This window comes from Urocampus carinirostris, chromosome 15 (genome assembly GCF_059441175.1).
Source record: "Urocampus carinirostris isolate Australia breed hairy pipefish chromosome 15, RoL_Ucar_1.0, whole genome shotgun sequence".
Taxonomy (NCBI): Eukaryota; Metazoa; Chordata; class Actinopteri; order Syngnathiformes; family Syngnathidae; genus Urocampus; species Urocampus carinirostris.
Window position 1 is genome coordinate 14455733 of NC_142363.1, and position 16009 is coordinate 14471741.

Genomic DNA, 16009 nt, shown 5'->3' on the forward strand with positions numbered 1-16009 from the left:
TAGAGCTTCCTATGAGTTCATTCTTTAGAAAGTACAGAAAAACATAGCCAGTCATTTGAATGTTGGCCTTGAAAAATATAATTTTTATAGAGGGGAGACGCACAAAAGGTCATTGGGGACCATATGGCGCACCAAAACAAGTGATTTTAGTCGTACTTTACTATTAAATATCATGATATTTTTACCATTTGAGTTTGGCGAGACGGATTAAAAGTGGCCCTTGGGCCTTAGTTAGCCCACCCCTGGCCTATGATGTACTGATTTTTAAGACTACAGAGCACACTTGATTTAAAGTCGCATGCTCAAAATTAAGGAAGAAATGCTACTTTGTTCACGTCCATTTCATTAAAACCAAACCAGCAAGGAGGATGTCTAGTACAGAAAAGTAACAAATTGTGTTGCGATTAAGACACTCATTTCCTGACAGTGTATGCAGCTGTCAATCTTAATCCGCTAGCATACGAGTCAATCTTATTTAAACTAGCATTAAACACACACTGGAGTTCAAAATTAGGGAACGACTTACCGTGAATTCCGGATTATAGAGCACACCTGATTATAAGCCGCACCCACCACATTTTAAGAGGATAACCGCTTTTGTACTTACACAAGCCGCACCTGTACATAAGCCACATGCGCCCACATTATAACATGTAACACAATCATGAAATTAACCGAAACCCGACCCGCGATTGAAACTAGATATAAAGTACACAGTCCACAAACCACAGTTGGCAAAATTAACGGAAATTGATACCGGTACTTAACGTTTGATGCAGACTTGCAGAGTCCGGGTCCGGTTGAAAATAATCCAAGGAAAAAAAATTATATTTCCAAAGGTAAGGGTGGGAAAAATATATATCCACTATTGTCCGTTGCGTCCACAAACACGTCTCACCTTTACTCCACTTCCCATCAGCCCCCGTTTTTGATTCGCCCGTGGAAAACATATCAGAATGAGTCTCTAAAATAAATACATGTTATACATGGTTACACATATTTACAAAGAAAAACAGTACACCGAGAGTTTTCAAAGCTTTAATAATATTATAACTTTCATCCCAAACCGTGCCTGTGAAGGGTAGCAAAATGCTACTAGCAACACGCTCGCGACAGTAAATGGGACTGTCAAAAAAATCAAACCGTACATGTAGAAACCACGGTAAATCGTCCTCATCCTCCTCCTTATATCTGACGTCATCAATATAGTCTATCTTCAATATGGGAAAGAGACTTTGTCATATAGACGTCGTCCCACGCTCCCTTATTCAAAAACACGTTGGCAACATACTCGCAAAGTAAAATTTATGTGCAGTAGCTCTGTTTCCTTATTTATCGGACTGCTCGATTGCGTTTAGCTTGAAAGCTGCGTCATGTGCCTTTCTCTTTGCAATTTGCATGATGAGGATATGTCTACGCTAATTTAATTTGTGCACAAGCTAAGAAGTTGCAGCCTCCCTCTGCGCATATATTCCACAGGTCTAAATCTTTCCTTTTGTACTCGAGCGCCGCTGGCGGCTGTTAGAAAAATTACATAAATTGGCCGCATCACTGAATAAGCCGCAGGGTTGAAAGTTTGGGGGAAAAGTAGTGGCTTATAGTCCGGAATTTACGGTTTACAAGATTGAATACATTTGAAATACCACCTTCACTGCTCAACAGTTTAAGGACATTTTCTTGTGTCTATAACATGCTATTACAACACTTTTTTACAAAATGATTAAGGCATTTCAACAGCAAAAACTGAGAAATGAGAGAACACTTTCATGTGCCTCAATTCTAAAACATACAAAATTTGAGAAAATGGTACAAGTATTTTTTGCATATCTTTATATGAAAAGAATGAAACAAAATCAAACCACAGGGGAAAAATACAATCACAAAAGAGATTATATAAAAATGTACTTTACATTTTACTTTTAACACATTAGCACTGAAAAACACAGGAAAATATGATTAAAATAGTCATGAATCTACAAAAAAATATACATGATTGAACAATTTTTATACTCAACAAATTTTAAAGTCAACAACACAAAATGCCAATAACCAATCATAAGAAGAAAAAAAGCTTTTTGGAGGAAACCAGCTGTTGATTGGTAGGGAGCCGGTTAACCTCTAAGAGCCAGCTCATTGAGACGTTTGGTTTCACGAATGACATGAGTTTCTTGCCGCTGCATCCACGAATGTCAAAAGCACTGGTGGCTAACCTTTTTCGCAGCTCTTATTCGCCTATTAATCATTATCTAACTAAAGGATATTCGCTATTTTGAATGTTATGATCCAAAAAGATGCGACGTAAACAACCAGGCGGAGAGCAGAAAACTGCGCCGTTGGTGTTCTCCAGCCAAAGTAACCCACTCCTTGTGACAGTCAGCAACAGTAATGAAAAATGAAATGAGTGTTTTGGTGTTTTAACGACGAAATAAAAGAATTGGTTAGATAACCCGTTCCTGGAAAAAAGAATGCTGATTCGTAACAGCGTTTTCCCCTACACTGTACATAAACACTTGGAATCTTTCTAACAAGTAGTGTCTGCTCATTGAATATTTTAGCGTGCAGCAGGTCACTAACGGGTACATTTTTTTGCTATCAAGCTGAAAACTGATGTTATATTAGGCTGTTATCAGTTCAATAACTGTCAACCTGATAATTATCATGTACTCCCTGTTAGTCACTAATAGCGGCATGTATAAGGATTTTTATGTAGTAGTTCTCTTATCACTTCGTCTTGTGTGCAAGGGATGGGTGAGCTTAAGATCAGTTGCATGGCACAGCATGGCTTTTGGTCAGTAGAGTACATTAAATTTGCCCTGCGACTTGTTGGCAACCAGTTCAGGGTTTCCCCTGCCCACTGCCAGAAGATATCTTGGATGGGCTCCAGCATCCCGGCGACACTAGTGAAGATAGGCGGTGCATATAATTGATGGACAGTACATTGAGTTTTGTATTGAGAATGCTTTTTTCGCATTCCTCTGTATGTTAATGCCAATTTAATAATTATTGAGTGCACTAGAGATTGACAGCTCCAAATACAGTCTGTAAGAGTCTTAATCGAGGCACAATGTGTTACTTTTCTGTACTAGACATTTCCCCGTTAAATGTTTTAGGGTTAGAGTTAATTCGGAATTTACAGTACTAGCCATCTGACTTCATCTTTAATCACATCTCACAGATGAGCCAATTTTGGGTGAAAATGACCCTAACCAGACAGAGATGGCCCTCATCTACCAGTCTGCTGCCTGGATCCTAGCAGGTCTCCTTTTGGCCATCATCATCTTCCTTATCGTCGTTCTGCTTATCAACCAGAAAAAGAAATGGGTTCAGATGTCCTGCTACAGCGCCCCTAAAAAAGTAAGACCATTTCTGATTCATTTTTAATTATTTGCATCATTCCTTGCTTCATTTTCCTGCTCCCCTTTACAGACTGTGATCCTAAAGCACGTCAACAAGAACCAAGTGATCTACATGGAGCCCTCAAAGGAGAACAAGTTCCAGAACGTGAAGAACGATCACGGAATGGGCGTGGACAAGCTCAGCATCCCCAGAGCCAAGCTAGCTAACAACTGGACGGCGTGCTAACATGAGACAAAACGATCGACGCATCCTCACACACACAGAAACACTAAAGGTGACAGGGAAATCACCCACGTCAAGTCACAATTGAATGTGAGCTTTGAACTTCTCCTGCAAGGACACAGACTTACTGAAGTGAGGTGCTGGGAGAACAGCACACCCCAAACACATGCAGCTTTACTGCACAATCACAAACGCTGAGGAAAAACAAAAACGGGGGTCAGGCTGCGCGGTTTTCTTCTTGGATCTTGAAGGTCCGATTAGCGAGGGGGGTCAAAAGATCTCCCTGCGCTAGAATGTGTGCTTTTTTGTTTTAGTTTGTGTATATTGCAGCAGTACTGTATCCCTTTCCATGTTTTTCTAAGCCCAATTGTATTTTTGTTGATAGCTTTTCAGGGGCCAAATTTGCGCCGGTCGAATCATTCCCACCAACTCTGGTCTTGCAGAACGATCCCCCCAAGAATTCTCTCTGCAAAACAGAAGCACAGGTTTTTCCACGCAACGTAGGCCAAAGCATCTAAACTGCTTTTCATATTTCATCCGATCTGGAAGGTGAATCAAGAAGAATGTTACAAGAGAGAGGAGACTCCAAACTCTTTTACCCAAGGAAAAAATAAATAAAAAAATTTAGAGATATGTTCATCTTTATATAAAGAACATCCATTACCAATCCAGATCTAAATATTGTTGGAATGTTGTATAAATGCATTGTTTTCTTAAAGCACATGGGCTGTGGGCCAAAAGTGGCCTGCCAAATCATTTTATGTGGCCTGAGACGATGCTGAGAGAAGTACAAGAGAAAAACTAGCTGCAGCTTTAAATATGTCTTCTAGGGTGTTGCCAAGGCCATGCGCCACTCTCAAAGCCACTTTTGCTGTATTTCTGTCTTTATCCCTCTCACTTTCCTTCTAGCTCTTTCTTTCCTTCTTCCTTTTTTCATTTTCCCTCTTTCTCTTCAACCTACTAGTCCGGTCCCTGTGAGAATGTTTTTTCTACCATGTGGCCCCTGAGCTAAATTGAGTTAGACACCCCTGCTTTAAAGGGACAGTGTAGTTGTTTAGCACATTTTAGCGGTAAAAAAAAAAAACCCTTTCATAAAATATATTAAAAAAATCGATTTATACGTTAGATCAAACTAAATGAACTATCATACAAACGCACATTTAAGTACTTGTGGTCAGGGGTTTCCAACATGCTGCCCGCGGGCTCCAGGTAGCCACTAAGACCACCTGAGAAGCCCGCGGACAGGTTCTGAAAATTGGTCGTTGTGATTTTCTAGGATGTTTGATTTATAACTGACGGTTTCTTGTTTGACTAGGGCTATTTTACTTCAAATAATTACAACTGGTTATAGTAACATGTTAATGACATCTGAAACATGTAGCCCTTCGCGCTAACTAATAACTAAAAAGATCTTTAGGCTTAAGGGGTCGGCGACCCATGTCGTGACTCGAGAAATTTGTCTTTACATAACATGACTCATCCAGAGGAAGCTGCTATAATTTTCTGCCATTTTGTTGCTATGGTTACCCAAAGACCCCCAAGAGCTTGTGAAAGGCTTCCTAAAAAAAGGACAACTTATGAGTATTGATCACTTTGAATCTCCGTAATGAATATTCTTCCTTATGCTTTTTAGCACTCGTTTTCAGTAGCGCAACACAACGCAGCAACATTTAGTGGTCTAATTATGCACACTTTCCTGTTAAAGCGGAAGGTGAAGCTAGAGGAATGAAATAACATTAGTTTCTTAAAATATTTTCTATGTTTTACTTTCTATTTTTCTTTTTATCCCTTTTCCTTTTTTTCAATCCTTGTTTTTTCCTTTTTCATTCTTTTTCCATTTTTTTCCCTTCACATAAAGCTGGTCTCTTTTAGTCTTTGCAGTTAGTAATGTTTCTTGTACTTTTTAGTCACTCATTTTTGTTTGCACTACACAATACAGTGACGTCTAGCGGTCAAATATTACCCTGTGTCCCTTTAAACCTTCTCAAACAATGACAACTGGTAAACATCACTCCAAAATGTCTGACACTTGATAGCAAGGCTTTAATAACGGAGGGAAACATTGTTGAAAATACTAAACTTTCTTAACAAAAAAGAATATTGTGATAAAGTTTATTTTCTGTAATGAAGTATAGATATATCATACTCCAATTCTCACACTTACCAAATACATCCTTAACAGGTCAATTGGGGAGTCCAAATGTCTTACTTCTTGGATTCCACAATAAAATTCTTATATTTCAGTTGATTCATCATGGAGTCTGAATGTAGGACATTTTTGTTTTGTTTCTAATCACATTACAGCAAATAAGGAACTTTATCAAAAAAATCCAATTTTATTTTCGCTGTGATATTTTAATCTTAGAATACATTGTAGGAATGATTGTGTATTTCTTGCACCATAAAACGGCACCAAATGCATTGCAAAAGTCCCCAAAATGAGCACTTTTTTGGTCCTTATATTTCTAATGCCACTGCAGAATTCTTGGCGGGATAAACATGCTAATCAGGGATTTCTCGGGCGCATTTAACCACTCCGGTAAACAAAAAACTGGAGCGGATCAATCGGATCAGAGTCCATTTTTTCATTTTGCCCAACTACACACTAATAATGCAATGCCGAAATCGGTGGATTGGTTTTCTAGTGATTTTCTTAAGTGACTTTGATTTGTTCGTGCTTTAAGATGAAGTGTGAACTATTGCCTTTTTGTTCGATTTTATGTAAAAAGCTAGTTTTAAATTAGTTGAGCAGAAGAGTACTCTATTTATTTTTTCACATAGCTTTATTTATTAATACTATAGTTTGAGTTTTTTTTTCTGTTTTTCCAGGATGGTTTTTGGAACTCCAAAGCTGATGTACATTTTAGAGCATTTACACCAACCGGCTATATTCAGTCTCTGCCTTATTTATTCCTTTTTTTGCAAATCCTGTACATATGTGTATATTTACTCCTTTTTGAGGAATAAACGTGTGAAAGAAAATACAAAAGACTGCTCAAATCTTTTGTACAAAAAATGGCTTGTGGCCCTTTGAAATTCTGTTACCACTGTTTCTATGTTAAACTCATTCGCTACCCATGACTGATAAACTAAAAGTTTGGAGCCTCTTAAAAATGTAATTTTAAAGGGAAATTACTACTTTTAATATTAAACTAATGAGAAATGCGCCCCATACATTGTTAATGTGGTAAATGATCATTTCACCTGCAAATGTCTGTTTTTAATGCAATATCTACATTGGTGTACAGTAAGTTTCCAGTAGCCAGCACTCCAGTGTTCTAATAGTACATTGTGTTTGCGAGTTGTATAATAAGGCTGATGGATGATTGGAGAACCCTTGTATACAAACAACTGACCTTCCTTTGAACTAGTCTAGTATCTGGAGCATCACGTTTGTGGGTGCGATTAAACTAAAATGGCCAGATGAGAGAACGGTCATGTGAAACTCGACAGTCTATTCTTGTACTAAGAAATGAATGCCATTACATGTAAGACATTGCCAAGAATCTGAAGATCTGCTACGACGATATACACTACTCCCTGCAAAGACCACCACAAACAGGCTCTAATCCTTGTAGAAAAAAAGAGTGGAAGACAACAATGAAGAAAGCAGAAAAGTATTGTAAATTCCGGACTCCAGGGCGCATCTTATGAAAAGCTGCATACTCAAATTTAAGGGAGAAACTCAACTTTGTTTTTGTACAAGACACACCATAATATTAAGCCACAGGCTTAAAATGCCACGGAAATGAACTCATTCACATCCATTAAAAAAAGTTGAGGGGAAATGTCCAGAACAGAAAAGTAACACACTGTTAAGACACTAGCGGACTGTGTATGCTGCTGTCAATATTAACTAACGCACCGGTCAATAATAATTTAATTGGCATTAACATATACACAGGAATGCAAGAAAAACTTTCTCAAAGCAAATCTCAATGTACTGTACCGACTAAAATTAAGAAGACTGTATAATTACAACACCCTGTAAACATGCAGAGCCATGCGACTGATCTTAAGCTCTCTCATCCCTTGCGCACGTGATGAAATTGAGAGAGGAGACCTGGCCTTGAAGGCAGAACTTATGAAAATGCCAACAAAAGAAAGATATTAATATGGGCAAGAGAACTAAGATTGGACAACTCATTTGATAAAAAGTGTGACTTTTTCATGGAAGACATGTCCAGGCAACCCCAAACTTTTGGACCGTTAGTGTACAAGTTGGTTATTTTTATTTAACGGTGGAGAATCAATATGGACAATTGGTTTCTTCAAGTCTACTACACCTGGGAGGGCAAGAAGCCGTTCATCAGACCAATAAAAGCCGTGAAACCACACAAGTCGTACAAAGCTGTCCGTCAAAGGTCACTCATAAACTCCAAGGGGAGGAATTTTCTCCAGAGGGATCAATAAAGCAAACAAGTTACATTCCAAAACATTGTAAAGCACATATGGCAAAATCCAGGCCCGAGGGCCACATCCGCCTCCCGAGGTTTTCTCCAGACCTTGAGATGATCTTGATTCATTGTTGTCATACACCAAGAATTGTTCCATTTTTGTATTGACTAAACATTACTTGAACTCTTTTATTGTGGTTTAGTAAGCACCAGTAATAGAAAATTGTTTTTTTTTCTTTAAAGTGGATTTAGAGCCTTTTGGCTAAAATATACAATATAGGCCACGAATGGTGCCTGAATAGTGGATTCTTTCATTTAATGTTCATGTAATTTCGTTGTCACAATATATCCCATGTTGTAACAATGACAATAAAGGCATATTTTTATTCTATTCTATTCTAATAGGGATTTTATAGAAAATTTGTCTCTTGTGCCTGTTGAACAATATTGACAGCCGTAGGAAGAATAATGCTTTATCTGACCAGAATGGAGTACTGTACATTTGTCTTTTTGGTCATTTTACAAGTCTATATGTGTCATTTTAAAATTAATCAACATTAGATTAGTCAAGCCCTCAGCTTGCATCTTAGTCTTTTCATGTTGCCCTTTTTCATTACATTGACTTTGACACTCTTGTTGTAAGAGAATAGCATCCATGTTGGAACCAATTGGCTGTTTCATGTTAGAGAATACATGAGCACGTGAGACGGATAACTTTTGTCCTTTCAGTCTTCATTACATAAAATATTGTTTTCGGTGAAAAATAAAACACTTACTAGAGCATTAAGGCCATGTTTAGGTCCACAAACCGCTAATGGAGCTTAGGTGTAATGAAGGTAGCTAAGAGGTGAAACAATGAATCCACAATTTTTACAATAATTCGCTGACATTGATTTTCAAATGCATTCTAAGCGCACACGTTTGGAGTAGGTGAAAAGGAATTTGTCAGTGAGTTTAACTTTTTTGGGAAAAATAATTACTCTGCATTGAAAAAGAGGTGAAACATGATTGGTTGGTATCTGATATCTTTACAATGCATGGGTGGGAATACTACGGTCCGCAGGCCACACGTGGCTCTGCAGGCTATTAAATCCGGCCTGCTGGACCAAAGGTTTAAAAAGTATTATTTAAAAAATGTTTTGGAGCCACTCTTCTCCCTGTCCATAAAATATATTTCACATTAATATGTACTCCGTCAACATTCAAATAATGTATTTTTCCTGTATTATCTCATTTTATTTTTCAAGATGTCAAGTATCACGCAAAAAAAGACATTTTTCAATTTGAGTTTAATGCATGTTGTCAAATTTAGTGCTCAAAGAGGGGCATACTATTGGACTTTGCTTTGATTCCAGTTTGATGAAATGGTCTATTTATAAAAAAATTGAAAAAGATATCATACTTTCTGGACTATAAGGCCCACCTGATTACAAGGCGCACCTTCAAAATATTTCTTCATGATCTACTTGTTTCATTTAAGTTGCACAAGACCAAAAAAGTTAATTAAATTAAGTATTTCATAGAACATCAAGATTACATAAATGTAAATTAACTCCAATCATGATTGGTTACCGTACGTAGGAGCATTTCATTGTAATTATGCATTTAAGACTCTACTGTATTTCCGATCATTGATTAATCAATCATTGCTCAAATATGGAAATATATAGTAATACCTTGTATAGTAATTCATTCATTCATTCATCATCTGCAGCGCTTATCCTCAGTAGGGTCGAGAAGGTTTTGGAGCCCATCCCAGCTATCTTCAGGCAGTGAGCAGGGGACACCCCGAACTGGTTTCCAGCCAGTTGCAGGGCACACGGAGAGAGACAATTCACCCGCTCATTCATCCCGAGGGACAATTTGGACCGGCCAATTAACCTGACATGCATGTTTTTGGTATGTGGGAGGAAACCGGAGTCCCCGGAGGAAACCCACACGAGCACGGGGAGAACATGCAAACTCCACACAGGAGGTTCGATCTCATGACCCAAGAATTGTGCCCCACACGCGCTAACCATTGTGCTGCCGATGATAGTAATGTACACATATAAATACTGTGTTTCTATTTGTATTCTGCGGTCTAGAAGGCGCACAGAATTATAAGGCGCACTTTGGATTTTCTGGCAATCTTTTGTTTATTTGGGTACACCTTATAGACTGGAAAATACAGTTTGTCTTTATGTATATTTATTCATAAATAAGTATGAGAAACATTGGATATTGTTTTCCCTCATGCATTGCAGAGGTATTGGACCCAGACAAGCAAATCAATCAATCGTTTATTTTCTCATGGTCCGGCCCTTTTCCAATTGTTTTTAACCAAATGTGGCCCGGGACTCAAAAGGTTTGCCCACCCACACTGTAAAGCATTCTTAAAAAGGATGGATTAAGACAAGTGGATTTTTCTTATGAACGTATATTCTGCAAATTAAACCATCAACCAAAAAATGCCATGAATTGAATTGTGGGGATCTGATCAAACAACCATTTATGATGTCTACAATGATATTTCAAAACGTTAAAAATCTTTTTTTTACAGTGCACAGATTGAAATGTAAACATTTTTCAGTGTTCGATTACTTGATCAATCAACAAGATAATCGTTTGTTGCGGCTCTAGTGGCGAATACCGTCTTTGGTGGCAAGACATCCGAGTCCAAAGGTGATTATTTCCAGGTCAGGGAACACGATTCTTTTCACAGGAGGGTCTTGTAGTAGTCGTCCTTCAAGCTGTACAAGACCACCACGGCCACCCTAGAGCAAGACGACACGTGTCGGATTTAGAATTTAAGGAGAATTTGACGCATGGCATGCAACCCAAGGAGTTCACTCGCTCGGCTCATTTGTAAAGGTGTGTTGTGAGAAGGTGACCTGCTGTACTAATTCAAGCCACTCGGGAAAGTCGAGCCACAGGGCCTCACTTCTAAAATAAAACATAGCGCCTATGGTGCTCTTAAAGGAGCTGTACAAATTTTGGGGACTTTTATAGTCACTGTCCCCATCTCCTGGCTTATGTCATCATTGCAACCTCTGTCAAGCTCCTTATGTTGTACGTGCAAGTACATGTCTTTCCTAGATGTGCATAAGTTTCTTGTACATGATTCAATTGTTTGTTTGTTTGTACATTATTCAAATTGAATCGTTTCTCCGGCGCCGTCACGAATGGCAGCCACTCCAGCAGCTCCCGTGTTATTTTCGATTGTTCTCAGCTCAGGGATGCTGCTGGAAAAGTGAATTTCCCTTCGGGGATGAATAAAGTATCTATCTATCTATCTAATTGAACCCTTCCCTTTTCATCTTTCTTGGGGTTTGGGTTGACGTTTGGACCGTATTCGAAACAGTCCTTTTCTTACTTTCACCATTTTCATGTTTTACTAACAAATAGAAACCTTGACGGGGATGAGCATGGCGCAACTTTCCATCACTTTTAAAGGTGGGGTGCGTAGATTGAGGTGTCCTTAAAAAGTGTAAGATAAAAAATATTTTCTCTATTAAGTATGTGGTAACAATGCCAAACTGAGTGCAAAGAGCCTTTACATATTTTTTTCACCGCATTATTTGCTTTTATCACGGCCTCAAAGTGCATTGCACTGAAGGGCTGTTTGGGTAGCAGCTTGATATCATGTGCGTGGCCGTGGTTTTCTTTAATTGTAGAATGAAAATGGTGAAAGTAAGAAGAGGAGGTTTTCAAGTACAGTCCAAATACCAACCCAAACTCCCAAAAAGATAAAAAAGTAGTTCATTGGAGCGAGTCTTGCACATACGTGCACGCGCAACAAAATGAGCCACAATGATGAAGATTTGTAGTGTTCGGTACCTCTGTAGACGGTAGCAAGATGGCGTCTGCAAGTATATTTTTTAAGTTACATACATCACCTTGAAGCGCCTTCGAGTGGTAAAAAAAAAAAAAAACCTTCAATTATTTAAGACAAACATTTTGATTTGAATAATAAGTAAAATGACATCAACCACAATTTTTAATAGTCAACGTTGAGTAATCTGCATTTATCTGACATAAAACAGGGTAAAACCACAAACCTGTCTTTTCCTTTTCTTACTTTTTCTCTTTATTTTTCTTTTTTTTCAATTTCCTTATTTTTCTCCCCTCTTCATGTTTTATTCTTTCCGCTGTCTTTTTTAAATTTCTACTTTTGTCTTTCTTTCCTCTACCTTTTTATTCTTCTGTTTTTTTCTTAATTCTTCTTTTTTTCCCTCTTTATTTCTATTTTTACTTCCTTCTTTCGTCTTGTTTCCTCTGTTCTCTTTTTTACCTTTTGTTTACTTTTTCTTTCTTTATTCTTCATACCCATTCTTTTTCCCCCCTCAAAGGCGCAGCGGGTAATGGCAGCACTAAGTGTGAGCCTGAGTCACAGAGTTGCTTTGGTGCTAAACAAACGTCTTTTTCAATTTTCATTGCTAAAGAAAATAGGTATTTCGTAATATATTTGGCTAGAAACTGGCGTAGTAAACTACGGAAGATTTGTAGTATTCGGTAGCTCTGTAGACGGTATATAGTTACTGATTTTTGTATTACATTGCTGTGCTAGCTGGATGCCAAAATTGTTCCACGCAGTGCCAGACTAATTTATGGTGCAGAGCCAGATATTAAAAGAATAAAATGAGCAATTATCTTCTGTTGGTTTGTAGTCATAAATAAGGGTGGACATAAATTGAGCAGGTCATACATCAGATGTTTCCTGTAAAATATAGTATATGATCACTTATAAGCAGAGTTTAGAAGTGTAAAATAAAGAACTGAAATTTGTGGGTTGGCCTATACGCGCACAGAATGAAAGCAAATGGCTGGCAGAGCCACCCAAGTCAGTCTCTCTATCGGTTTAGCTCTGTCAAGATTAATTCTCGGAAATCAGACTATTTTTGCCGACTCAAGTGCTTCGCCTGGCCCCTGGATCTCAGCTTCCATCTTGTGTCCACAAAAGCTCAAAGCTTTGTCGTGTCCTTATGCAACCCCCTTGTCCGATCTGTTCTTTCTGTATGGTAAATCAATGCATTCCCTAATGTGTTTGAGTGGGACGACATTGAATTTTACTGTGATTCGGTGCATTTTACTGACCTCCCTGCTGATGATAATAATGGGTCACGAGAAAGTTAGTGATAAGGAAAAGTGGAAAACGACTCATCCCACACCCTTGTACCTATTGGTCATCTTTAACGTGTGGATCTCATCACAGATGGACTTGAGGTAGCGCTGCTTGGGGAGACGCGATAGCAGAGTCCTCACGCTGCTGTGGTACTGCTCTTCGTTCTCAAACTTTGGAAAAGGAACAGAATGTTGGTTGGGGATGGTAAATCAGTGCTCTTGACCATTAAAAACACAAAGGCATAACTCAACACAAGTTTTGTCAGAACCAGCAAAAATTCAAAATATGTTTTATGTACCCCCAGTGAAATCATTTTTCTCAACCAGTGCTTCTATAAGGATTTTTGTACACTTATAAGCTTAAATGAGCAACTCTGTCAATGGAGGGGATTTTTCATTTTAATTACTGTATTTTTACATTGATTTTCTAGTGTAATAAGAAAATCTTCAAATGGACAATATGTTAGAAAAAGACAGAAATTTTGGAATTTCGGTTCGTTTGGCAACTTGCATACTCGGCAGCCGATCAGAAGCCAGCATCGACTAACTCCGTGCTTTCGGACTTTCCCCGAGCGGTATAAGGTCGTGCATTTGCAGATCGAAGATGAGTAAATACAGGTACATACTGATGGCAGAAGGAAAACAGCGATATCATATCCATGCAATGAATGTTATAAGTAGATTTATAATAAACTTAATTTTAAAGTGTTGTTCTGTTATGTATTCTGATTATCAATCCTTAATACTTTGCAACAATGTTTTTTTGGGGTTTTTTTTTTGCGATTAGTCGTCTTATTGTGTTTCAAGTTGTGAAAAATGGGTCAGGCAACTTTTCAGTTGTCTGCCCTGGGGTCCGGTAACTTTTTGTCATGAGTTTCAGACACTGCATTTACCCATTTAAACACACACACACACACACACACACAGCCATTTTATCTGAATAACTTCATATGTTACGTCATTACCGACATGACCAGGCATGTCAGTCATGTAACGTTAGTATGGTTGGTTGGATGCCTTAACCACTAGGGTCGTAGCGGCACCATCCCCTGTGGTGTATCTTGGGCAAGTACAGCCTGGTGGCGCCCATCCCTCTGCAGGCCAACAAATGTTTCCCCCCGGTTGTATACTGCACACCTAATTCAGCCTGATGTTCTCCATCTTAATTTTAAATTCCCTTTCAAAATGACATATTTTTGGTTAGAAGGCTCATGTTATAATGTATATCCTTTGCTATGGATTGCATAGGTGGCCCGCTAATTTACGAGGTGCCGCTTACATAACAGCGCTTTAATTAAGTTCTCGTCTCTGGTTACATTGTACTGTAATTAAAAGTCTTTTCAACCTTCTGCTCTTTGGGAAACAGGAGTTATTACAAGGAGGATTTTGCTCAGGCCTTTGGAATGTGAACGTTAACAACCCCTAAGCATGCCCGCCTGAATCTAAGAGATCTTTGTTAAAGGGGTGCAGGTTAAAGCGACCAGAGTGGATGGAAAAAGTCAGGGGTGTTCCCTCACACCACCTCCTGAACAGAAGCCTCGCTGAAGGAAGGAGACGGGATCCCCTCTTCCTGTCTGGAATCCCAAACTATAATACCTCGCTCTCTTTCCAAGATGCCCCCACCCGCCGAATTCCTCCTATCACCAGGATGTCGCCATTTATTGAAATATGTTAAACAAAGTTAAAAAGAAAGCAACCTCAAGAGTCAGGAAGTTGATCAACATTTCCTTCTGAAGGTCCACCTGCAGGAAAGCAAAAACAATTTGTAAGTATTTCAAAATAACGCCATGGCGATTAAGCTCAGAAGGACGGGTTCTGCGTATCTCACTTAACGGGTTGCGTAATTCATGCAGAAAAAGCATTAAAGCATATCTCACTATTATTAATCATGGTGCCAAAAACACAGATTTGCATAATACATTCTGGTAGATGAAACAGTGTTTCAACTTGTTCACCTGTAAATAACAAAAATTAGCTCTCAGCTTGAAAAAGGTTGGAGACCCCTGTATTAAACAGAGAGGTTATTAATGCACAGGTGAAAAAGTGGCAAGACATCTTAATCTATCAGGATGCACTATGCAAATCAGTGTTTCTGGCAAAGTAAATAAAGTGATAAGATTTTAAACTGTAATGCCATTTTGTATGTAATCCATATTACTGCTGTTTTAGTGGTAAAGTGTCAGCGCTCTCACCGCCGCAATCCGGGTTTGATTACCTTTGCAAAGAATTTTCTTCGACCATTTCAGCGATACTCATCAATTGATTAATCATTTCACTGTTATATGCCTTAAGTGTATATACGGTTACAAGCTAATAAACACGGTAGCTCTTTCTGTAGTCTCAATTTCATGCGCCTTATAGTTCCATGCGCCTTAGGTATGAAAAATATACGACAAAAGACTATTTTTTTGGGTTGCGCCTTGGAATCTGGTGCACTTTGGAAAATACGCTCCTGAAAATTCCACTTTTACCCGGCTTGAAAATCTGTCTGTGTCCCGTTCCCAGGAAGAAGCTAATTGCCTCCAGGGCCTATCATTGGAAAATAAGGGCTGCTGTGTTCCACTCGGTCTGATACGCAAACAGGCCTCTGACATGCAACAACAAAGACACGGAGGCCTGCTCCATCGCTTAGTGGGATAAAAGGTGATTAGGCGTGGGACGTTTCAATACTAGGTATTTACGGAAGGGAACTTGATGCAATCCAGAGCCTCACGGGAACAACAAACACTTTTTGGCCCGTGCTGTGACAAGGTAAATAAGATGATTAATGATGTGAATATCTTGGCAATAAATCTAGAAAGCAAGCACAAAACAACTCCAAGGGGCAGTAGTATAATTGAATGTGTTCCTTGTTTTGTCAAATGACAGCTTGGAATGACGTACAGCAAAACAACTCGCCAAAGCTATCAGAATACTTTTCCTTGTCACAC

At 38.7% G+C, this 16009-nt stretch overlaps 2 protein-coding genes across 5 annotated transcripts in view; one reads left to right on the plus strand and one right to left on the minus strand.

Annotated features, from left to right (window-relative positions):
* The window catches only part of LOC148351641 (cysteine-rich motor neuron 1 protein), a 51671-nt gene extending 47413 nt beyond the window's left edge, over nt 1–4258 (plus strand). For both annotated transcript variants that reach the window (XM_088355134.1, XM_088355135.1), the window contains exons 14-15: nt 3176–3354; nt 3427–4258. In XM_088355134.1, the coding sequence (XP_088211260.1) occupies nt 3176–3354; nt 3427–3582 (335 nt within the window). In that variant the 3' untranslated portion in view covers nt 3583–4258. The remainder of the gene's footprint in view (nt 1–3175; nt 3355–3426) is intronic.
* Nucleotides 4259–5887: 1629 nt separating this feature from the next.
* Nucleotides 5888–16009, minus strand: part of eif2ak4 (eukaryotic translation initiation factor 2 alpha kinase 4) — a 37864-nt gene continuing 27742 nt past the window's right edge. For all 3 annotated transcript variants that reach the window (XM_088355132.1, XM_088355131.1, XM_088355133.1), the window contains 3 exons: nt 14777–14821; nt 13135–13250; nt 5888–10732 (listed from right to left, as the gene is read on the minus strand). In XM_088355132.1, coding sequence (XP_088211258.1) covers nt 10675–10732; nt 13135–13250; nt 14777–14821 — 219 coding nt within the window. In that variant the 3' untranslated portion in view covers nt 5888–10674. The remainder of the gene's footprint in view (nt 10733–13134; nt 13251–14776; nt 14822–16009) is intronic.